General features: G+C 36.3%; 1 protein-coding gene across 17 annotated transcripts in view; it reads right to left on the reverse strand.

The window, feature by feature from the left end:
• The window catches only part of LOC136845899 (cysteine-rich motor neuron 1 protein), a 480,145-nt gene that overhangs the window by 277,603 nt on the left and 175,042 nt on the right, over nt 1-27,500 (reverse strand). For 10 of the 17 annotated variants that reach the window (XM_067116366.1, XM_067116369.1, XM_067116362.1 and 7 more), the window contains exon 3: nt 19,777-19,824. The exons of the other annotated variants lie outside the window; for them this stretch is intronic. In XM_067116366.1, coding sequence (XP_066972467.1) covers nt 19,777-19,824 — 48 coding nt within the window. The remainder of the gene's footprint in view (nt 1-19,776; nt 19,825-27,500) is intronic. 17 annotated transcript variants of the gene reach the window in all.

The following is a 27,500-nucleotide window of genomic DNA, read 5'->3' on the forward strand; positions in this document are numbered from 1 at the left end:
GTTTAAGATATTTTGATTCAACGTTTGTTTAAATTTCTTAATGTGACCTGTTTCTCTCCTAAGATCTTAGCACTGTGCCTTTTTGAGACACATCAACTGAGTTCGTCTCCAACAACCGCCCCCAGCCCATTTTCAAGGGGAGTAAAAGAACTGGTATAAGAAAAGTCGAATTTACGAAGGACCATAAAATAAAGCTAGAAAAAGAATCATTTACATGAACAATTACGATTCCAACTAAAACCAAATTCATACACAATGAACGACAGAAATATCAAGCCAATCTACACATTAAAAATGAGAGAGAGAGAGAGAGAGAGAGAGAGAGAGAGAGAGAGAGAGATAACAATAACCCTTCACATACACCACCATTTCCACCTCGACGAACAAACTCACTGACGAAATCGACATCTCCCATAAACTCCTCTCAATCACCTCGCGCTGCCCTTGACAGACCAAGAGCCATAATAACTACTTTAATACCCCCATAACACCCAATGGCATAACGCTTAAGAGATATCATAACCGGGCGTTGTTAACATGTCGTAAGACTTCGTATCGGATCGTATTCACAAGGCGAGGGCCCAATCCTTTCTCTAGGCTTTATGGACGTCTCTTTAATAAAGGAGGTTAATCCGCTAAAATCCCTCGAAAGATTAAATCCCTCGAAGATTAACGATTCTGATCCCCTGAAGAAGGACGGGGAACGAGAGCAGCTATTATTATTATTATTATTATTATTATTATTATTATTATTATTATTATTATTATTATTATTATTATGTCGACGATGATCTATCTCTCCGACTGGGGATCTGGGCGATGATTAGGTTTCTTTACCTGCTTAGTTTTTCACATATAAGCTATATACATACATACATACATACATACATACACGCACATATATATATATATATATATATATATATATATATGTATGTATGTATGTATGTATGTATGTATGTGTATATATATATATATATATATATATATATATATATATAATATATATATATATACGTATATAAACATATATACACATATATATGTGTGTGTGTGTGTGTGTAACGAAAGCAGTAGAACCTAAGAGCATGTAATAAAAAGAGGAGAAAGGACAGATAAAAAACAAGGTCACTGAGGAAGGAAGGAGAGAGGTAGCAAGAGGGTTAAAACTGACTGTTAGAAAACCAGTTCTCTTGTCCATATTTTTTTTCGCTATGTGCGAAAATAAAAAAAAATATAAAAAGTCGACTGGCAGCCTAGTAATTTTACATTTTTCACACATGCTGTCAGAGAGAGAGAGAGAGAGAGAGAGAGAGAGAGAGAGAGAGAGAGAGAGAGAGAAGCCTACTAATTTTACATATTTCACACCTGCTGAAAGAGAGAGAGAGAGAGAGAGAGAGAGAGAGAGAGAGAGAGAGAGAGAGAGAGAGAGAGAGAGAGAGAGAGAGAGAGAGAGAGAGAGAGAGAGAGAAGCCTACTAATTTTACATATTTCACACATGCTGAAAGAGAGAGAGAGAGAGAGAGAGAGAGAGAGAGAGAGAGAGAGAGAGAGAGAGAGAGAGAGAGAGAGAGAGAGAGAATTTGAAAAGCCTCCAATTTTTACATTTTTCAAACATGCTGTTTGAGAGAGAGAGAGAGAGAGAGAGAGAGAGAGAGAGAGAGAGAGAGAGAGAATAAAAAGCCTACAAATTTTATATTTTTCAAACATACTGAGAGAGAGAGAGAGAGAGAGAGAGAGAGAGAGAGAGAGAGAGAGAGAGAGAGAGAGAGAGAGAGAGAGAGAGAGAGAATTTAAAAGCCTCCAAATTTTACATTTTTCAAACATGCTGAGAGAGAGAGAGAGAGAGAGAGAGAGAGAGAGAGAGAGAGAGAGAGAGAGAGAGAGAGAGAGATTCTAAATTCGATAAAGCACCACCACCAAAAACATCTCACATTGAGAACACGGCCCCTGTGGAAAAGATCAGCAATGTTTTAAGGGCCTTATAAACAACAACTGCCAGATCTGACCCAATTGTGACCCTTAAAAAAAAAAACTAAGTCACTGTAAAAAAAAATAAAGAAAAAAGACAAAATAGAATGTTTGCGAACACTTAAAACGGTGGAACTCGAGAGAGAGAGAGAGAGAGAGAGAGAGAGAGAGAGAGAGAGAGAGAGAGAGAGAGAGAGAGAGAGAGCAAAATCAAAGGGACAGAAATAAAATATACGGGTTTTACTTTCACCTGGGCCAATCTCGCACTGATCGCGAACAAAAACAACAGGAACAACACGACAACAACAACAAAAAAACAACACACATATTCAGTTTCTCTCTCTCTCTCTCAGCATGTGTGAAAAATATAAATTAGTACTTCTCTAAATTTCTCTCTCTATCACTCTCTGAAAATGTAAAATTACCAGTCTGCTACCCTACTTTTTTTTATTTATTTCATCTCTCTCTCTCTCTCTCTCTGGTTAAACAGCCAGCACAGCTGCTGTGACATCATAGAACCATCGTCCACTCGTGTTTGTACTGAACAAATCCTTTGTTTATTTGCTGGGGTCATCCCATGGACCTGTATACATATCTGGTGCTGGTTTGACAGTATTATGTTGCTACTATTGAATAGTATAACACAATATTGCTATAATAGATGGAAAATATTCAATGATATATATATATATATATATATATATATATATATATATATATATATATATATATATATATATATATATATATATTATATATATATATTCTGCTGTTCGCCCTCTCTGCATCATTTTAGTAAGGGATATCATTCTAACAAAGACAGGAAAGTGTCTCTATCGAAGCTAAGAGGACGCAAGCGAGGGAGGTAGGCTGTGTATTTAAAAAAAAAAAAAAAAGTAACGTCTTTTAGTAGCAGATAGGTTAGCAATTAGGGGCCTAACCCACAGGGAGGGTTTTTACCAAGTCGCCTCTAGTGAAGGCGGTCTTAAGCCTCCTTTTTCCCTGTTCAATGCATTCGGCAATGTTTTGTCAAATTTTCAGACTGCTGGGGGCTACATACAAGCATTACTGACAAGACACAGCGCCCTGACCTGACCCACGAAAGGCAGACAGAGACTGACTTTCAAACTAAGAGCACGCATCATGTTCAGGCTAACTTTGTGCTTTGTTCTCCTCCTGTCTTTGTTTTACTAGTGAATTGACAATTCACGTGTTTTTTTCAAGAATCCCGATTGTCCATTGCATTGCACAAGCAGCCCACATAATGATAAGTCTGGAATTGACAAGTAATTGCTGATTGCTGGTAACTCTTCCTCTGTACTTAATTTTTCCATTGCTTCCCTTTTTGCCACCATTTACGAGAGAGCCTTGTATAACCGTATTTCTTTCGGGAAGTTGAATATATGAATAATGATCATTGCCTAGTGAAATTGCATAAGCTATTCCTGTGCATTAAGTAGGAATTAGGGAAGGTCAAGTGTAAGTGAAAATTCATCGAACCTTGGATCCTGATCACCATTGTTTGGAAGAGAAATAGCAGTTACCAATACTAAACTTGCGTATGGTAGATGCTAGAGTCATAGCACTGTTGTATTATTCTTTACTGAAGCCGGGAAAATTCACTGTGTCCGACGTCAACTAATGGTTCATGTAATTTCCCTTGCTATCACAGCACATTTTTCTTTGTTGGGACCAGTTGGGTAATGAAGGGGGTCCAATTGATATTCCATAGTTCCAAGTAATTGTCTGTCTTTTGGGGGTAACTTTTAGCTTCAATTGACAGTTTATGTGTGACTTCAATGGAGCAGGGCTATATAAAGTACAATAATTAATTTAACGACTCATTAGCCAAAGCCCACACACAATATATATATATATATATATATATATATATATATATATATATATATATAATTATATGTGTGTCTGTGTGTATTATATATATATATATATATATATATATATATATATATATATATATATATATATTTATATATATATATACATATATATATATATATATATATATATATATATATATATATATATATATATATATATATATATATATATATATATATATTATATATACATTTTGTTCAATAAAGATTGAAACAAGAAATTTAAACAATCAACAAGAAATTTAAACAATCAGAAAATTACATTTTTGGAAAACAAGGCCATTTAATCATTTTGCGAAATTATCAGAAAAGATTATAAAATTATATATACAAGAAAATATTTATTCGAATTTGTTCATCTCTGACCAACAATTAAAGTTATATTTATTATCAATTACGAAACTCAAAACCAACTAATAAAATGCTCTCAAAACTCCAGTCGATGAGAGCATTTTCAATTGTCTGAGGTTTTACAACAGGGTCATACAACAACGAGCACCAAAGAAATGTATTTTTCTTTATGCTTTATTCAAGCGAGTAATAACGATTACCAAGAATAGTTCTCCCGTGAAACGATGCGCCTATCGTTAATAATAAGAAAATGAACGATAATTGTTATGATTATTCTGAATATATAACGCAGCACAATTTCGGGTAGTTCCAACTTGGCGTAAACCAGATGATGATGATGATAGAAGCTGTGGTAATAATAAGTAATAACAGCAATGTCTGATAATGGGGATGGTGTTCAAAATTGATGATGAAGATGGAAGAGGATAATGCAACAGTAAAGTGTTTTAAACACAAAGTTTCTGTGAAAACATGAGTTTGTAAAAAATAATGGCTCATTATCAAGTTTTTTAATGTTCGTACCGTAGGAGTAGTACCGGCATATCATTAATATAACCATGCCTCAAATTAGGCCCAGGAAACCAAAAACTCGAGTAATAAATGCTAATATGAATGGCGTAAGAACAGAAATGGCATTTGGAGTCAACATAATGGATGATGGTACGAAGAAAGAAGAATGAGAAGAATTAAGTCGCAAAACAAGTGAAGCAAGAAAAGTATAAGGGGTGCACGAAACATTAGGAAGGTTAGGAATCTCTATGGACGACAAGGTGGGAATGTGTGAAGGGATTGTTAAGCAACTCTCCTTTATGGAAGTGAAGTGTGGATGTTGATTTTGATAGAAAGAAAGTGGGTTGAAGCTGTTAAAGATGAAATGTATGCGGCGCATGGCGAGAAACAAGAATGGGAAAGGTGCTAAATGTGAAATTGTCTGGTTGTGGTAAAACCTTTGGTGAAAAAGTGGATTTGAGTCTTCTACGGTGGTGTGGCCATGTGGAAAGAATGAAAGAAGTGTTGGGCGGGAGGGAAAGACGAAGACCTAGAAAGTGCTGTATTGATGGGGTGAACATTGTATTAGAAAGAAATGGCTTTGATAACCATGAATCTCGAGAGCGTATAGGAGGGGTCGACATGTTGCTGATGAGCCTTGATGTAAGTTTACGACGCAGCTAATATTGTGGAAGTTTCTTGCACATGAGGTTCATTCACTAAGTAAGAATGGGGCAGTGGAAGTAGATTTTATTCAACTTTGGAGCCATCTCAATTAAGACAAGATTTGTCCAAACTATATATATATATATATATATATATATATATATATATATATATATATATATATATATATATATATATATATATATATATACATGAAACTAACGAATAAACATCCCCAAGGAAAATCTTAAAAGAAAAAGTGGACGCTTGATTGGAGAGAGAGAGAGAGAGAGAGAGAGAGAGAGAGAGAGAGAGAGAGAGAGAGAGAGAGAGAGAGAGAGAGAGAGAGAGATCATAAGACCTAACTAATGGCATCCTTCGACGATTCTTCAAAGATCCTCGTTAATGCGCTTGTACCTGTGATCTTTTATCCCCCCCCCCTCTCTCTCTCTCTCTCTAAGGAGGACGAGAGAGGAAAAATCAATCTGAAAATTCTTTATTCTTTTCAAGGGGATAAATCCGATGCGAGTAACAAACAGTCAAGAAATAGTTTTAAATAGGGATCGTTGTGAAGATTTTTTAATGGAAATCTATTACTTACAGTTGTGGTTAATAACATTTCTTGGAACATTTAGAAAACATTAGATGACTGAAAAGTTTCTTTTCATGAAAATCATCATTTCTGGTAATTGTTAATATCATTTTAGAAAAAATTTAACCACTGAATTTTTTCCCATGAAAATATGTTATTTATGATTGTGGTTAATGGCATTATAGAAAACATTTGATCACAGTTTTTTTTTCGGTAACGGTTATTAGCATTTTAGAAAATATTTAATCATTTTAACATACCGAACTATGAAAAACATTTTTCCTTTAAACTGCAAGACTGATATAAAGCATTGTTCTCTCCCATTCCTTAAAACAAGAAGTTAAGTCCACAAAACATTTACGATTTTACAAAGCACAAAACAAACTTCAAAGACACAAAACTTCCAATATACCAATCCCGGACGAACCAACATCTGGTTGTGTCGAAACCTCCGCGTCTTTGACCACTGACTCTCGTTTTGTGCAACATCTTTTTAATCTCTTACAACTCGTCCCCTGTGATCGCCGACTTGCATTTCACGCTGCAAAAATCTATTCAGGATTATCAGGAATAATATCTTCGAGAGAGGATGGATCGGCCTCTTAAGAGGGCCCAGAGGTAGGTGGATGTTGACATTTCTCAAGTTTTTTTTTTTGTGTATTTTTTTTTTTTGTCACACAAGGATTTCTCAGCCAAACTTTTTTTCAATTATCTTTTTTAATCCTCCCATAACCAACACCCCCTCTCTCTAACTCTGAAACGTACACAAACAGACAGTTATTGCTATCTCTCTCAGCCACTAAATTGTACACACATTTATTAATCCTCTCTCTCTCTCTCTCTCTCTCTCTTAAACTTGGACTGTGGAAAAATATCCCCGAGGATGTTGTCACTTGGAACCTCAAAAGCTCAAAGTGAAGGTACTATGCACTACTACCCTGAAGCGGGTTCTCCTTGTTTTACAATTTACTTACATTTTCATCTGTTTACTTTTGTGTTATTTTATTTTTTCTTTCCTAATAACTGGTCTCTTCTTTCTGTATTACCTATTACTTGTTACTTCTTCCAAATGAACATCATATTCTTCGGAAGCTTGAATTTCAAGTCAATGACCCCTGTGGGTTTGTTCCATATACGTAAGGTTCATCTTTTGAATAATAATAATAATAATAATAATAATAATAATAATAATAATAATAATAATAATAATAATAATAATAATAATATAATTAGTAATTTTTTTTCTTGTCACATGCACACGCAAGCTTATCACAAGTAATTTCATTCGTTTTCATTTTCCGTTTCACGAATAGCTTTATGTAAAAATGTTTGACTTCCGGATAAACTCACTAATTGACGCAGCGGCTTTGTAATTATCGAAAATTACAGTGCAAGTGAACGAAATACAAAATTTTCACGAAGAATGCGTTAATGCACTTTCTGTAACGTAACAGAAAATTAAAGAGTCCCACAGACATTCCATTCAGAATTAATGCGAATCGTGGTATTAATGAGTTCTTGCCATGCATTCTTACAATTAGTATATGTGCCTGTGTGCGATGTATGAGTTTATACATGCATGCATATACACGCATACCTGCAACATGTCAAAATACAATATAACTGTATTTATACTTCCAAAGTGTAAACTAATATTACAAAAATATACTGAAGAAAAAAATATTTTTTACTTTTTCTTGTTTTATTAGGTCTGGGCAAGAAAGAATGTTAGATTATCCTGGTATTGGCATTTGCTCTTAGAAATGTAGAGGAAAAAATACATACATATAGAGAATGCTTATAAAAAATGAACCAGGTTCGAAATTAACATTGCAACGTTTGTTAGAAGACAGGTGTAACAAATGTCAGTTGTGCTAAACAGACACATAAGAAACAAAAAAAAAATATACCATACTATTATCAAAAGCATTTCATTTTAGAACTGATGAACAAAATGGAGATTAAAAAAATAAGAGATTAAAAACACAAATTGGAGATGAAAAAATGGGATAAAAAATAAAGTTAAAAAAATGGGATAAAAATCAAAATGGAGTTGAAAAAATGGTATAAAAAACAAAATGGAGTAGTAAAAATTAGATGAAAAAAACAAAATGGAGTTGAAAAAATGGGATAAAAAAATGGAGATAAAAAAATGGAAAATACAAAAACAGGAAGGAAGATGCTGAAAAATGGGAAACAAAAAAATGGGAGATAAAAAAACAAAATGGAGATAAAAAACGGGAGATAATAAAAAATAGGGCAATAATAAAACCAAAATGGAGATGATGAAAAAACATATCCCAAAAACCAACAGCAGTAGCAACATCAGCAATAAACAAGGCCAGGGCATTTTAAATAGACGCATCAATTAGCGTTAAGACCATTAAATCCTGTATTAAGTCCAAGTGCAACTGCCAAATCACAGGAGTCTTTGTCCGTGCGACAGCTGAGCTTACACGCTAACATGCCCCACCGACAGAACACTAACCTACATACTTCTTCACCTGCGCCGCTGCTGACGGCATTCCTCTCCTGAAGGTGGGGCGGGGGTTGAAGACTCCGGTAGCCTCGTCTCAAGGAAATCGAGATATATATTGATATCGATAATGCTTCCTCTCTCTCTCTCTCTCTCTCTCTCTCTCTCTCTTTTCATTTTAACCCAGCTGATGCCGGTAATCATTTTGAGAAGATAAGATCTACCTCCTGACCTTGCAGTTATATACACCGTACTTTTATCACTGAGCCACGGTACTACTCGCATGTATGCATGTACATATACATACATACATATATATATATATATATATATATATATATATATATATATATATATATATATATATATATATATATATATATATATATATATATATATATGCTCTTTTTACAACGACTATAAACTACAAACGTATATTTATAAACTAAAAATCATTTCAAACACCACCAAACAAAGAAACGAAATCTGCATGATCCAATCTATATATAGATATGCTGAGAGAGAGAGAAAAAATCTTTGACGCAGCAAAACCCATCAACAACAACAACAACGCCAGACGTCACACGAACAACAGCAGAAGAAAAGCAGCCGTTACGTAATTTATAACCGGCAAAGGCGGATGGTTTGACACCCACTTCTTCGGGATGCCAGGTCGCGATAACAGAGAGAGAGAAACAAAGAAACGAAATGTACAGGTCTAAATATGATCCAATCTGTTATTACTGATGAAGAAAGAGAGAGAGAGAGAGAGAGAGAGAGAGAGAGAGAGAGAGAGACAGGAGAGAGAAAACTATTATTGGAGAACGCTGAGAATGACGCAGAGAGAAAGAGATCAACAGAGAGAGAGAGAGAGAGAGAGATGAAACGTCCAGACGTCTATCTACGAACAACAGAGAGAGAGAGAGAGAGAGAGATGAAGTTACAGGTCTAAATATGTCAATTTCCTCTATGTATTATTACGGAGAAGAGTAGAGAGAGAGACGATAAATTTGTCCGTTTCCTCTGCCTGTTATTTTGGAGAACGTTCACAGAGAGAGAGAACAAATTCATACCAATTTCCTCTACCGTTATGGTACCGTTGAGAGAGAGACATTACCAAATTTTTATCACTTCCTGTTATCACTTGAGAGGATGCCAGAGTCGAGAGAGAGAGAGAGAGAGAGAGAGAGATGAAGAGAGACAGGACTTATAAACTGATGCTAATTTCCTCAACTTATTATTGGAGAACGCTGAGAGAGAGAGAGAGAGAGAGAGAGAGAGAGAGAGAGAGAGAGAGAGAGAGAGAGAGAGAGAAGTTGTAAAGGTCGTAAACTGATATCAATTGACGCGCCATAAGTTGTGAAAATTTATGGAGGATTTGTTCATCTCAATTGGAGTACTAAATGCCGGCTAAGCATGTGGACTGCATTGTGAATAATAATAATAATAATAATAATAATAATAATAATAATAATAATAATAATAATAATAATAATAATAAGGGTTTTAGAGCCAGACATTTTAAGAAACAAAATAAAATAATAATGATACTTATCAAGAGTGGGGGGAGGGCTGAAATTCAAAATTAACAAATGAAAAATGTGTATTATAAAAAACGAAACTATAACAATGTGCAATCGTACAACAAATATACCACTCATTAAAAATTCAACAGGTCTTTCATACGTAACAATAAACCATCCTGAAAAATAAGGCAAATCTAAAGTAAATCCATTAAAGAATGATATCACTTATTACTTTCCGGATCCGTATCCCAACAACCCACACCAGACAAGGAAGTTCACTGATTGCATTCATAAAAATCCATACGCTCGGATTTGTTCCACGGGCAAATCCGGATCAACGCATCAGTTCACCGGACTCCCTTTCGACCCCACACGGTCGACATTATCAAAAAATCATCTGTGGAAACCCGGCCCTAAGCCTCTTGTTATTTTGACAGTAATTAACGCTACGAATCTTTCATCAGTAATATCCGCTGTTATTTACTGTACAACTCTATATTTTTCCCATTTCCGATTTAACAATGTTGAAATAACTGCTGGTGCGGCGGCTTCGTCGAGCACGCCTAGTCAAGGTGCGTGCAAGTTTGACAGAGTGATTAGCCTCTGCTTATCGAACTTACGCACGTACTGAAGAAAACTGACATCTCTTTTCAGAATTAGACTGACTGGAATAACAGACACGAAGTGTGTTTACAATCAAATGAAAACTTCTTACTATATCAAGAGAGAGTGGATGAAACAATTAAAAACACGAAAAATATATGTAAAAAGGTCATACCAGGAAGTGTAAGTATTCGAAGTATGTTAGTTTTTTTCATAACCAACAATTAAGACCAGATAAAAACCTAGGTGTCAATACAGGTCGCTTAAATGTTTAGAAAAACACTATAATCCTTAATAAACATTTATATAAAAGATCCGAATAGAAAGTAGGAGAGCAGATTAGGAACAGCGAATTAAAAGGATCTGATACATGCAAATTAAGCTTTGGTAGAATTGCAATGAGCATTGGGAAGGTGTTGCAACGAGGGTGTAACAACCCAAAGGATTAGTGTTATGCAAAGTGGAAAATCTAGACTACATTCCTGTAAACACCAGAGAGAGAGAGAGAGAGAGAGAGAGAGAGAGAGAGAGAGAGAGAGAGAGAGAGAGAATTAGCTTTACCTGCAGTGAACATGTTTACGATTACAGGTGAATTCTGAATGTCCATCAAGAGGTACGTAACGTTCCCATGGTCAGAATGGTAAGTAACAGTCCTATAGTCAAGATGGCACTTAACGTTCCTATGGTCAGCGCGGTAAGTAACGCTCCCTTAGCCAGGATGGTAGGTAACGTTTCCATCCCATTATCAGGACGATAAGTAACGTTCCCACCACGGCCAGGATGGTAGTAACATTCATATAGTCAGGACAGTAGTAACTTCCCTTGGTCAGGAAGGTAGTAACGTTAACATAATCAGAACGGTAGTAACGTTCCCATAGTCAAGGCGGTAGTAACGTTCCGACGGTCAGCGCGGTAGTAACGTTCCGACGGTCAGGATGGTGGTAACGTTCACATAGTCAGTACAGTAGTAACGTTCCTATGGTCAGGAACGGTACGTAACGTTCCCATGGTCAGGACGGTAGTAACGTTCCCTTAGTCAGGATGGTATGTAATGTCTTCATTCCCATGGTCAGGACGGTAAGTAACGTCCCCATAGTCAGGACGGTGCCTAACGTCTCCATAGTCAGGACGGTACAAGAACGTTCCCATAGTAAGGACGGTACGTTACTAGCCCCATGGTCAGGTCGGTGCTTAACGTCCCCATAGTGTGGACAGTAAGTAACGTTCCCATGGTTGATCAATACGGTACGTAACGTTCCCATGGTGAGTAACGTTCTCTTAGTCAGGGTGGTACGTAACGTCTCCATCCCATGGTCAAGTCGGTGCGTAAATTACCATGGTCAAGAGGGTACGTAACGTCCCCATGGTCAGGACGTCACGTAACCCTCCCCAAGTTAAGGACAGTCTGCCTGGACCTCTCTCATACATTGTCGTCACAAAGTTAGTCCTCTCTCTCTCTCTCTCTCTCTCTCTCTCTCTCTCTCTCTCTCTCTCTCTCTCAGGTAAACTGAATTGCCTCAGCGTCGTCTCTTTGATATGCAGATGTCGACGCTACACATGAGACTGCAGCGGAAGTCACCTTGACGGGGAGGCATTCCTGGAGAGAGAGAGAGAGAGAGAGAGAGAGAGATTCTAAACGCTAGATTAAGTGTAAAAGAACAGTAATTCTCAGTAAACAAACAAATAAATAAATATGCAAATAAACAAGAAGTTTCACTGACTGTAATGGAAATAACTGAAACACTACAATCAATTAAAAATCTGCCTCATGAGATACAAGAGATATCCCGATATCAGTTATGCAAAGCAACGAAAGCAGAGTAATGTTGAGAACGCTAACTACCCTCCACAAATTTATAATATATGAGTATAATGTACGGAAGCAAGAGAGAGATAAAAAGAATTTAAAAGAATATACGAAAACGATTCCTCCTGAGCGACGCGGCCGAAATAGTTGTGAGTAAAGGCATGAACGAACCCATTACATCAAAGGCTTTTATTTTTCCTCGGAACATTTTCCTCGCGGGGAAAACCACAGACACACACACACACACACACACACACATAGAAACAAGCACACAGACACACAGACAGGCGGATCCAACGCGCTAATTAAGACGAAAACAGAAGCTACACGCGGAATGCCATGGGGGAATTGTGACGTATAATTAACTCTCGAAAAATAAACACCGCGGAAAATATACTTTTACATGTGAATAATTCCTGTCCCTTTCATCCATTAGGAGGATTACACAACGGGGCTTGTTCGCGTCCGAAAATGTTTGTTTAAACTGCGCATGAACTCGAGCATTCGGACTTCGTAAAAACATTTGCATACATATATTTACTTAGAGCTAAACTCCAGCGGCATAATTGCTTTAAGCTGAAATGCATTCCATATAACGTAATTTATAGTCGTCAAAATATATTAATTTATATTTGTGAGAGAGAGAGAGAGAGAGAGAGAGAGAGAGAGAGAGAGAGAGAGAGAGAGAATGTCACTGAGTATGTCCTAAATAAGAGGACAACAGTCGAAGGGGGAGAATTGGGTGACAGAGAGGGAAAGGAAAACCATAGGGAGGGGGTGGGGGAGGGGAGAGGGGGAAACGTGGACGACGGGGGGGATCAATGTAAAGGGGGACCGAAAGTTGTATGTCAACAACCTCAGGCGACGTGCCATGTTGACACTGAAGGTACATGACACGATATCCTCTCTCTATCTCTCTCCTTGCCACCCACCCTCATTAACTACTTCCATTACTATCACTCTTTGCCAATACTTCTACAGCAATCATTGATTATTTTTTAATAACTTTCTTCCCAGAGCCTTAATTAAAAAAAAGAATGACATGAATAATATGTTAATCCTTCCTTAAAAAAGGGGGGGGGAGGCGAAATATTTGTTGATCCTTCTTGAATAAAAGGCTGGCATGAATAGTTTTATTCCCCTGGACCAACTTCTCTAACTACACACTGACAAGACCTAAGCACCAAATAATTCAATCAATCTTCACCTGAAATAAAGAGATTACATATATCATTCACCAACAACAAAAGCATCAATATCTTCAAAACGAACTCCTCCACTTCACTTTCGCCACCCACCAACGACGAGGCCTTTTGCTTCACAGACTTCCATTAATCAACCAATCCCCCGCCTCTCTCTCTCTCTCTCTCTCTCCCTCGAGGTGGTCACGTACGTACGTACCGCCCGTGAAAAACCCAGAGGCTTCATGTGATTACTGTGAAAACACCGTCGACATTACTCTTGCCTCGTGTCTCAATTCGGCGGTGTTTCTGTCCCGGTTGTTTCTTTCTCGATTGTTTCTTTGTAGCTGCTATCCCATAATGCATCTGCTAAACAAGCTAATAAAAGACGTCGACGGGGACTATTATTATTATTATTAAAGTAGTTTAACTAGACCACTGAGCAGACTTTCAGCTCTCATAGGGCTGGCCCGAAGGATTAGATTAAAATAACAGGACCCAGTAGATCATTCAGTATGATGATGAACGAATTAAAATGAAATTAAAAACTGCACATAGGTACATGATCTCATACTGGAACACATACATACAATAAATACATTTACTCATGCTTCCGTACATACACACTAAAAAGGTATATTAAAGTTCACAAAATAATTTAAGTAACATTTTAAAATTTTCCTTTTTTTTTAATTCGACAAATGCTATACGGGTTTTCGTGTTTATTATTTACTTATTTTTACATTTTATTAATTAAAAAATTACAGTTCCTCATGAACATCAAAATCGGAATGACTGAAAATGTAAAAGATTCAGACAAAATTTCCTCCATTGATTTATTTCCAAAAGTTGACAGTCGCTGTTGGTCATACTTTGGACACTCATATAATACATGTCTGACCGTTATTATCATCCTGCACTCTGAGCACTCGGGAGCAGTGGGCTGCTCATTAAGTGCCCATGTGTCAAACGAGCATGGCCTATTCTGAGACGTGTTAGAATTACTCGTGCGTGTCTCTCTCTCTGATATGGTGAACTCCATTTTATAACATGAGGTTTTATTTGTTTCAATTTATTACTTTCAGATTCTTCATTCCTTACATATTGCCATTTATTTATGATTCCCATTTTTATGTGTTACTTAATCGTCGACGGGGAGATTACGCAATATTCTAATCGAGGCTTTTCGTTATCTCGCTCTCGTCGACTGGCGGCTGCTAATACGTTTATTGGAAAGGAAAATGGTAAATGTTTTGGCTGATAAAAAGGTATGAATGTTACGGATACATTCGTATTTATTTTTTCAAGATGAACATGAATGGATTAATGCATTGTAATGCACAATGTGTAGCATATATATACTGTATATATATATTATATATACTGTATGTAAACGCGCGCGCACACACACACACACACACTCCTAACCTCCATTCCATAAAACTAATCAAGCAAAACGGAGGCCTTCCCCTCCCCTTTCCACCTCCCACCCCTCCCCCTTCGTTATTCAGCCTGAGGGGGGGAGGGGGAGGTTGCAGCAGCAGCTATCATACACCAGGTCGATAGCGTTTTGATGCCCCCATACCAATATTTACACGCTCAATCCAATTACGGATCTCCGTGAATACCTCACTGCTATGCCGAGTTATCCGGGTATGAACCTTCCTCACAAAGATATTCAAACGGACGTCGAAATTAATTAGTGATAGGATGTGCAGTACACTAAAAATGAGGTTAGGAGGAGAAGGAGGGGGGCGGGGAGGAGGAGGAGGAGCAGAGTTAAAATGAGATAGGGTAAAAATTAATGTGATAAAGAAAACGGGTTTAATGACGAAGCATAGAAAACGGCGTGCGGTACTCGGGGAAAAAAATGTTGACAGATGAACTGAACATGAATTATCATTATTATTGTTATTATTATTATTATTATTATTATTATTTATTATTATTATTATTCACATGAACCCTATCATAATTATGGAACATGAAAAAGATATGAACCCTATTCATATGGAACATGAAAAAGATTAAGTTATATATTCATATGTAACACGCCCACTTGGGCCATTTTCTTGAAATTCACGCTTTCGAAGAATATGGTGCTCATTTGAAAGAAGCAACAGAAGGTGAAGCGAATTAAATCAATAATAAAGAGTATGAAGTCACGCAATACATTTAAGTAAACAGAAGAATATAATTCGAAAAATGGCAAGCAAGCAGTAACGAAACACCGAGATAACTGAAACAAAAAGCGAAAGTAGAAGAGCAGGGGAAACTGATAATAAATACGGAAGGCGGTACGAGCAATGAACGGAGAGATAGCCGAAACTCGGAAGGGGAAGCAAGAGATGAAGAACCTTATTTATCATCGTCAGAATCACCATCACTGGTATAATTCCGCCCTCATATTGCTCATATTCTTTTCCTTGTGGCTTCACAATTCGCGCAGTCATACTGTTATTGTTCAGGCATTTCTTATTCTTATTATTATCCTTTAAATAAGGCGACTTTGAAACTGTATACAAGCCAGTGGGAAGCACGTAAGTTCCAAAGCACCACTTGTGTCACAGTAGAAATGAGGTCCCTTCAAAATATAAAATTTAAACAAAAATTATTAACCTTTGGTTGGATGTCACATAAGATCTGACCACTTAGTATCACAGAAAAAATGATATTATGCCTAACATACGTCTGATGCCAGAGAGAGAGAGAGAGAGAGAGAGAGAGAGAGAGAGAGAGAGAGAGAGAGAGAGAGAGAGTCCTTTAAATCATATATTCTCTCTTCCTCTCTGGAGAGAGAGAGAGAGAGAGAGAGAGAGAGAGAGAGAGAGAGAGAGAGAGAGAGCAATACACATAAACCCCAATTTTGACCGCCGCATCCCGTGCATGACCGCCCCTAATCCAGCATCTACTTTGAACGGTTCAATTTTTCAAAATTCTGTCAAAGTTCTGTCAAAATTCCCCTCCCCTGTCAAATCCTACATTTTGGCGGCCGGCTGTCGCATCACATGGAGATTCTAATAACAGTAGAGCGTTAATCATATTTACATATATTAATACATTGATTATACAACAGAGACACGGGGCATATTGCCTTTTGACGTTTCACGTCCACCCCATCCCCCTAAATACCAACCACCCTCCTACCGCCCCCTCCTACCGACCCTGTATGACCTACATATACTACACATATTCATCCACACAAGCTAATGATGATAGTGACAGAGATTTTTGCGACACGATTGCGAATCATGGCTCTTATTTTTCCTGCAGTCATGACACGTCGGAGCTTTTTATTAAAAAAACAACATATCACAACAGGTTAGGCTATAGGTAGCTTTTCAACTCTGAATAGTTGCTGTAAGTTACAGAGACGGTAAGAGTTGACATACAACTTGCCATTAATTCAAATCAAGGTTGGTGATTCATAGAGGTTCGGAATCTTTCTTAATATACTCAGCATTCAAGAAGCTTGCACTCATAACAGTACGCAATTTCTCACCCACATATAAACCTAAATATTTATTACCTTTAATCAAAATAAGCAAAACTTTGTGTGAAAGAAGCACTCCACGGTACCAAATTATGTCCAAAAGATATTACATAATCAACACCAACTAAATTAAGATAATTCAATAAACAAATGAATATTGACATTCCATCTATGCAGGACCTACCAGACCAGACATCAAAGAGTTAATGTGACTAAACCATTTACTACTGCAGCTAGTAACGTGAGAATGCAATTAAAGCTAAGAAAATAAGACAGTTACGTAGTAAAACACACACAGGGAACTCAGGCCACCTAAATGGATTAGGCAGAAAGGTCTTCAGTCTATTTAACATTGTCAAGAGTGTCACAATTCCTGACTGGCATTTGGTGGCATATTAAAAGATTAGTAGATCTTAAGTTGTGAGTTTTAGTTTAGATTTCACGAACATTACAGAATCATTAATCACTCTCTGTACAATTACATAAATGTAAACAAATGCACACACGAGACGATATACATACATATATATGTATATATACATACATATATATATATATATATATATATATATATATATATATATATATATATATATATATATATATATATAATATAATATAATATAATATAATATAATATATCCTCTTGGGAGATTAGCTCAATAGGATATGATAAGGAAAACGCAGTGTGACCGAGTGAGCTATAAATAAAACTGCGCATCCGTCTTCAGGGCAGATACGCATTTGCAACTGCTGTTGATTATAAGGCCATCAACAAAACATTATCGTCATAGTTATACCTATTATTTTACTTTTATAAGTATTATTGTCCTTACTTTAGAATTAGTAGTTAAATGTTAATTATCTGGGTTTATACGGCTAAAAGTCTCTAATTTTGTATTATACCGTAATTCCATAAGTGTGAACCATACGACTACCATTACATATATAAAAAAAAAAAACATTCAGATACATTATATGGTCTGTAGCTGTAGTACAAGTGCTAGTAGTAGAAGAAATAGTAGTAATGTAGACGTACAAAGTCTAGTAGCGGCAGCAGTAGCCCGGATATGAACGCTGTTGCTAGGTGTTTGTGTCCCGGGGAGAGGGCATCATTCAACAAAGGAGCCCATTCACAGCATTATGATTTCTCCTTCCCCCCCTCCCCCTATCCCAAACACACACACACACACACACACACACACACACAACACACGGAAAACGTTCCTCCTATCTCCCATCCATTTCCCAGGCTGTACACAGGGAGAGCAACCCATTAATTAAGGGCTTGGGCAAAGGAGAGGAGAACTGGACATCTCGCACGTATGTCCTCTGTTCCCGAGCAAAATAATAATTGTCGCCCGTTCCGGGAGATGACAGCATGGAGACTTATAACAGTCGAGTGAGAGTTGCATTTGCTTATCTCTTTGCCCGTGAGAGTTTGTGTACTCAAGTCCCGACTCCGGTTAAGAGAAGAGTATTCAGCGTGTGGTCAATGACCTTGCATGTAACTGGAGTTTGCGGCCAAACTTGTCGTAAACATGTCGACAACTTATCTCAAACATATCAGAAACAAGTTGAAAACAAATCGACGACCGTTAGTTGAGAATGGATCTTTTGCAAAGCTGGATAACCATATGAAGCACTGGTTAACACTACCAATATGTCGCTGATTTGTATTAAACCTGTTTGTGATATGTGTTTGCAATATGTTGCCGAACTGCGTCTATGACATGTTTTACACATCTTAAATTGTGATGTGCCTGCAATAAGTTGTCAACATATGTTTATAACATGTTTTACACATCTTAACAGTAGGGTGCAAACCAATAGAAAACTCGTTTCTACTTGCTCTCATTAATTTGATTTTCATGTCACAAACAAATTTTTCCAAAGATTCTGACCGGATTATAAGAGATTTTATGACATTTATCTGGAAACAAGTGCGAGAGGATTTATGACATTAAATCTAAGAGGAGCGTGGGATGATTTATGACCTTGGTTCTGACAGAAATACAAAAGAATTGTGACCCAACATCCAACATGACAGCGTCTCATGGTCGAAGATAAGAGGAAAGGAGAAGAATTCCAGTGTTGTTCATAAGACTCACACGTTTATTAATTTCAACTGCTTTGCCAGACCAAAACAATTTAATAAATATAAAATACCACGATGGAAAATATCTCTACAATTGAAAATAAAGACTTTTGAAAACTGAAAATAATCTAATTAAATAGAAGACAAAAAACTAAAACCATTTCAATATACAAAAGGGTCTTACAAGTAATAGCTATGCACCAGGATTATTTAAATTCTTTTATCACTTTCTGGATATCATACAAAAAACACAAATATTTATAATTGCCAGCAATATCAACTTACAAAAAAAGGCTGCTTAGTTATATCAGTGACGATTCTAAAAAAAATGACAAAACTTGTAAAAGCAATGTTGATTCTCACAAAATCAGTAATAATCCTGAAAAAAAGAAGAAACTTGTAAAGCAATATTGATCATTAAAGTTCGTAAAAGCAATATTGATTCTTAAAGTTCGTAAAAGCAATATTGATTCTCAAAGTTCGTAAAAGCACTACTGATTCTTAAACACAGATCGTGAAAGCAATATTGATTCTAGAACTAAGCTCGTAAAAACAATAACGATTCTCAAACAAAGTTCGTAAAAGCTATAATCACTCAAAAACAAACGACAAAGCCATTTACCTTTCTTAACTCCAGTCAAGCCAAATGAGCCGCTGTTTTCCCCATTACCTGCAACACAAAAGAGGAAAAATTAGTTCTTCCCGAGACAAAACAAAGAAGACAATTTCAGCTGTCGCAGAGAAAACACAGAAAGAACACAATTTCAGCCGACGCAAAAAAAAACACAAAAAGGAAACTGTTTTAGCCCAACTCAAAGGAATCTTTTATCACGAAGATGCCGAGGGATAATACATCTTGCTTTCCAGAACTTGAGTAGTTTTTTGTATTAAATACACAGGCATACATAAACCCTTAAACCCTTTACACTCAGCTTGTGTATTCTGCAAATCCGGACTCAAAGCACGACAAACAAACTCAATGAGATATACAGACATACACTGATAAATGCACTACAAATAACATTCACTTACACAAAAGACAAATACAGACATACACTGACAAATACACAATATAAGAAACAGTCCCTTTAATACACAAAAAACACAGACAATCACGCAAAAGAAACAATCAATTACAAGTACACAAAGCAATCACTTATATTCTATACTTGACGTTCAAAGACCTGATGCGTACACAATGACAAAAGTACACACACACAAATACACGCCTTGCGGAACAACAATCCCTGACAAGGGCTTCCCCTTTCTGCATGAGCATTCCAATACCACATAAAACTTTGATTGCAGAGTAAAGCCCAAATTAACTGACCTATTTCCGCTAATGAAAAATAATTCCCCAAACTCTACCTACGCTCGTCTCGCCGGTACAGAGAGAGAGAGAGAGAGAGAGAGAGAGAGAGAGAGAGAGAGAGAGAGAGAGAGAATACGGTTTAAGCTGCGACCTACCGAAAGTATTTAATTGGTTTAAAGAAATATGAAGCATTTCCATAGGCTGAAAATTATGCAGTATAATTAACTGGTAATATAATATAATTAATTAAAAACTTTCTTCAATTCCAAAGGCAGAGAATAAAAGAGGAAGAGGAAAGTGTAGAGAGAGGAAGAGAAGACAATGGATAGGGAGAAAGAAGCAGCGTACCAGAATACAACAGGTAGAGGTTACGATGGAAAGACAAAAGGAAACACGAGAAGTAAGGAGGAAGAAACAGAGAAAGGATGGAAATACCAAAGGTAGGAACGAAGACGGAAAGAGAAAATAAGATTAGAAAAGGTAAACCAAGAAAGAGCAAGCGAGGGATCATGAAAGGTAGTAACTACGGGAGACACTATAACAACGAAGGAGGAAGAGAGCTCGAAGAAAAGGACATATGGAAAGGAGAGAAAGTAAGGTTAGAAAAGGTAAACACAGAAAGAGAAAACTAGGAATTAAGAAAGGAAGAGACTATGGTTGACATTGTAACCACGAAGGAGGAAGAGAGTTAAGGAAAAGAACGTAAGGAAAGGAATAAAAGAAAAAAAAAGGGATCAACTGTCAAGACCTCGGCAGGAAGGTAAAGGGGTTGGGGTGGGGGGATGTTGAAAGAGGGTGGGGGGAGGGGGGGAGTTAAAGTAACCAGAACATGAGTGATACTCGAAAGCAACTTGGACCGATTCAATTCAGTGCCATTCCGTCGAAGCTATACTAAGCGAGGGAAGGGAGGGGGGTTGAATTTGCTTTTCCCTCTCCCCCTCCCCCCATTATTTGCTTTGCATTCTCCGGAAGCCGATTACGCCGAGGGTGTCACACAATGGGAGGTATTATTCGTACCATATTCAGCCAGCACTAATACTACGGAGAATGGAGCTGGGTATATGTTGTTGGGAAATGTTGTTGTTCACTGCTTGTAATTAAAACAACGTAAATTCGTTATTATCCGCATTGTACCGTATACTGTTGCTGCAACAAATATTTGCTGGGAGAACTGTTCGGAAACGAGAGGTATAAATAATGATGAAGAGCTATTTCACATCGTGAATGCCTGTCCACATATGCTATATGGTAGCCAAGGGAATGTATCCAGTTATAAAGCTTTGGAATGTTATATCAAATACTAATATATATAACTTCATAAAATATAGCGAAATTTTATACGATTTAGTAATTATCTACACTATGGAATGTCTAAGGTACACTGGGAAGAGCATAAATAATAATGCTTACAAGCTTCCACAACTTACGTATTATTAAAAGAGGAACTTATTCTGCACTATAGGAAGACTTTCTGCCATCTGTCAAGGAAGGACTTTCCTGATCTTCCTAAGGAAGACTTTGCATGCTCTTTTTCTCAGGAAGAACACCAATGCTCGCCCTAGGAAGACTTTCACTAATTATCCTAGGAAAGACATTACGTACCCTCTTACAAGAGACTGCCAGATATCTTAAGGCTATTCCTCCTAATGAAGACACATCCTACTTAGCCTGGAATATTAAGAATACGTTACCTATTCTCCCGCCAAAAACGACCTATAACTTACTCGTCCCAAATATGATCCTGTAGTCCACTGGTCCAATCAAGTCCTTTTCGAACAAGAAAAGAGAGAGAGAGAGAGAGAGAGAGAGAGAGAGAGAGAGAGAGAGAGAGAGAGAGAGACTGTGCCCCGTAAAAACAGCTCCAAAATTAATTTCGCTTAATCCTCGTCCTGGAAAACAGAGCGGGATGGAGGACCTTCAATCGCATGAAAGAGACTGACTGACCTTCCGACCTAGAAATCGGCAGTCAAAAACTGTAGAAATAATTATTTATTTTCTTAAATGCTATTTGAGCGTAATACACGTTCACAAGCTAACAATAACTTCTAAATTAGCGCTTCCCGGGGTGAAGATTGTAATATGGAGCAATCATAACTCTATATCATTGTTAGGGAGGCTAGCCTCAACAAAATTTATATCATGTACATATGGAGTATGTGTGTGTGTGTGTGTGTATGTACAGTACATATTAATTGAGAGATATGGCTATAATATTATACACACACACACACACACACACACACATATATATATATATATATATATATATATATATATATATATATATATATATATATATATATATATATATATATGTATATATATGATTATAATCACTTTTGTACGTGATTCATTTATCACATATTACCACAGGTCCTGACCGGGTTCGACTTTGTTTTCAAGCCACTGACGAAAATAAAGTCGAAACCGGTTCAGACCTACACCCTGTCTCTTATTTTTCACCTGTGATATATATATATATATATATATATATATATATATATATATATATATATATATATATATATATATATATATATATATATATATATATATATATATATATATATATATATATATATATACTTTTAGATATACGTACCTTGTAAGAAACTCCTTTTATAATATTTTTATTTATTTTTGGTTTACTATCTAATATCATTAGGAAGTAATGATATTAGCCTAGATGTTATGACGCCAGTTTTAGTAACCACAAATCAATCAAACAATCTAAATCAATGATGAAACCCTTATACAGGTAAATTTCAGAGAACCTGGTTGCTTAATATACATATATATATATACATACATACATACATACATATATATATATACATATATATATATATATATATATATATATATATATATATATATATATATATATATATATATATATATATATTCTCAACGCTAATGAATCATACATTCATTTTCCCTAATTACTAAACACTTAAAAACAATGACTCATCTTTCCATCTACAGCAACTTTCTCATCTTTTCATCTACAGTAAGTTTCTCATCTACAGTAACTTTTTCATCTTTCCATCGACAGGAACTTGTCATCTTGCCCTCTACAGTAACTTTCTCATCTTTCCTTCTGCGGTAACTTTCTTATCTTTCTATCTATTCCATCTACAATAAGTTTTTCATCTTTCCATCTACAGTAACTTTTACATCTTTCCACCTACAGTAACTTCTTCATCTTTCCTCTACAGTAAATTTTTCATCTTTCCATCTACAGTAACTTTTGCATCTGTCCATCTACAGTAACTTTTTCATCTTTTCATCTACAGTAACTTTTCACCTTTCCATCTACAGTACAGTAATTTTTCCACCTTTCCATCTACAGCAACTTTTTCATCTTTCCACCTATAGTAACTTTCTCGTCTTTCCATCTACAGTAACTTTTTTATCTTTCCATCTACAGTACCTTTTTCGTCTTTCCACCTACAGTAACCTTCTCGTCTTTCCAACTACAGTAACTTTCTCGTCTTTCCATCTACCGTAACTTTTTCATCTTTCCCTCTACAGTAACTTTTTCGTCTTTCCACCTACAGTAACCTTCTCGTCTTTCCAACTACAGTAACTTTCTCGTCTTTCCATCTACAGCAACTTTTTCATCTTTTCATCTACAGTAACTTTTTCGTTTTCCACCTACAGTAACCTTCTGTCTTTCCAACTACAGTAACTTTCTGTCTTTCCATCTAACAACTTTTTCATCTTTCCCTCTACAGTAACTTTTTTCGTCTTTCCACCTACAGTAACCTTCTCGTCTTTCCAACTACAGTAACTTTCTGGTCTTTCCATCTACAGTAACTTTTTCATATTTCCCTCTACAGTAACTTTTCGTCTTTCCACCAGAATACAGTAAAGACGTCTTTCCAAACAGTAACTTTCTTGTCTTTCCATCTACAGCAACTTTTTCATCTTTTCATCTACAGTAACTTTTTCATCACAACTTCGTTCTAACTTCACATATGCTAATCTAACAACTAATACACATTAGATCAGGATAAAAAGGTTCCACGAATTTATGAACTGAATCATGTAAATATAAATTTACATATAAACAAACACCTAAACACAATGGAATACTCAAAATAATTACGTTCTCTGGAACATCACTCAGAATGGTAGTCTGAAGACAGGAGGAAACTCAGGAAAGATAATGTTTTGTCAAAAATTCTCATCAATCACACACAACACACACACACACACAGAGAGAGAGAGAGAGAGAGAGAGAGAGAGAGAGAGAGAGAGAGAGAGAGAGAGAGAGAGAGAGGAAAAGAAAAGACCAAATGAAATAGCGCACTTCCCCTTGGGAGTAAAAATTCCGACTCCGTTGTGGTTAAGGAACAGCCAAATTCAATTAGGCCAGACAAATGCAATCCTCACAAACACTCATACCATCCATTTGCTGAATATTCATGAGAGAGAGAGAGAGAGAGAGAGAGAGAGAGAGAGAGAGAGAGAGAGAGAGAGAGAGAGAGAGAGAGAGGTCATTATACTTCTCAAAAACAGAAATGGAAGATTAATTTTGCAGTTTAAGACAATACTTCTAGTAGAAAGAAAACTTGGGAAGGAAAGAGAGAGAGAGAGAGAGAGAGAGAGAGAGAGAGAGAGAGAGAGAGAGAGAGAGAGAGAGAGAGAGAGAGAGAGAGAGAGAGAAAATCGTTCCGAAGTAATCTGGCCAAAAAGGGGGAGCAAAAGAGAAGACATAAAAATCAGGCAGTGCAAAAAGAAATTAAGAAAAGAAACGATGGGCTGAAGGGGGAAGAGTTAAGTGATAATGGGCACTGAGAGAGAGAGAGAGAGAGAGAGAGAGAGAGAGAGAGAGAGAGAGAGAGAGAGAGAGAGAGAGAGAGAGTTTTATTTGCACGTAACCTTTAAGAGAACTGGCTAGTGCCTTCCAATGTCGAGACCTTCTAACCTAGGCATTACAGATAGCTGCACTAAAATCTCCTTACGTGTGTGTACGTATATAGTGTGTGTGTATACATACATACATACATACATACATACATACATACATACATACATATATATATATATATATATATATATATATATCGTCTCGTAAACTTATCTTTGATCATTTTCCCCGAGTCGTCTAAACAATCTCAGCTGATATGAACAATCACCCAGACTTGTCAGTCATTTGTAGGTCACTTGTTCCTCGCTTAAGAAAAATAACTAAGATAAATTTGGATTTTAACCTACATTCTAATAATAATAATAATAATAATAATAATAATAATAATAATAATAATAATAATAATAATAATGGTGAAGAAATCCCCTACAGTGTAGGTGTAAATATATAATATATATTTACACGTACACCATTGTGGGTTTCTTCACCACTTAAATGACTCATGCTATTATGAGATTTTTATGAATAATAATAATAATAATAATAATAATAATAATAATAATAATAATAATAATAATCCAGAGCAAAACTACTGTGGATTTCAATCTTGATTCCATTCTCAGATTATAAAATATTGGAACCATTCATCATATTACAAACTGTTGTAAGTATTAATAATAATAACAATCATATTCATAATGGTAATGAGAGTATATTATTCCCATTCTCACGCCTAAACTGGGGCTTCATCAAATACAGCTCACGAATGTTTTTGGGGATTAACTCTTAGCAAAGCCTCTACGTAATACTATATTTTTTCTAATTGCTCACTCGGGCAATAAGGCTCATTTATGCTAGTCTGATTCCGACAGGAAATAATGTTTTTTTCGCATTTTATTCAACCAAATGAATTGACGGCTCTTGTGAGGGAAAATGAATTGATAATGTAAAATGAGGAATAATTGTTTTCCGGTAATTAATTGGACGTACTTGTCTTGCGATAAAGACTGAAAATTAAAAACCAACCTGATAAGAAAATTAAAACTAAAATAAATCTAAAATTGGAACATATCAACTGATATATATATATATATATATATATATATATATATATATATATATATATATATATATATATATATATATATATATATATTAGTCTCGTCTCTGTAACACCACTAATCTTTAAATACCATTAAAATTCTTATACTTCTCACCTACTGCATTAAAAGTTTAGTTTACATTTTACTTGTTTTCTGAGGGGGTGGGGGTGGGGAGTCACATGACATTGTGGTAGAGCCCTTCCCTCACTAATAAGAGAGAGGAATAACTGTCTCAGACACTTGGTCACCTGTAATGGGTCACAGACGGGGTCGAAGAAGGGTGGGCTGGCGACCTCATCCCCGATAGCAGCTGTGAATCGGGAGGAATGTTGAGTATGGTAAGCGCTTTGATATTGTTGACCTTTAAGCCCGTAATAATAATAATAATAATAATAATAATAATAATAATAATAATAATAATAATAATAATAATAATAATATACATAACTGCCAACTAATAATACACAAACAAGGCTGTGTATAGTTTGAGTCCCAAGTCATTCGGCAAAGCCAAACTACCATCGACCACAAGACGAGGTTGATTGATGCATATGAAATGAAGATAATCCAATGAAGCCTCTGATCACCGCCAGCAGAGTTGCGTTCGATCCATCGAACTTAAGAACAAGTTTCCCCTTTCAACAGAGACAGACAGACAGAGAGACAAACCGACAGCCAGACATGGAAACTTCTGCCCTATATAAAAAGTTTCTAAACAGCTGAATGAATACTTGTAGAGGATATACAAGGGAGGAGGAGGAGGAGGAGGAGGAGGAGGAGGGAGGAGGAGGGAGGTTGGGGAAAGGGGCGATTTCACACTTATAATAAATGAATTCCTGATGAAACGGAATGGCACTCCCTCATAAAGCTGTCTGGTAACTTAAGTATTCCCTTTGGGATAAGTGACGCGAACATACTAGACCCATTTTTTCCTTTTATTTTATATACAGTATAAGTAAACTTTTTGTAACCCGTACAAGCCATCAAAACAATATTACCTTGCTTCTCTCCTTTATCCCTTTCATTCCCAAGTCCGAGCTCACTCCGTGAAAAAA

This window comes from Macrobrachium rosenbergii, chromosome 14 (assembly GCF_040412425.1).
Source record: "Macrobrachium rosenbergii isolate ZJJX-2024 chromosome 14, ASM4041242v1, whole genome shotgun sequence".
In the NCBI taxonomy this organism is placed as follows: domain Eukaryota; kingdom Metazoa; phylum Arthropoda; class Malacostraca; order Decapoda; family Palaemonidae; genus Macrobrachium; species Macrobrachium rosenbergii.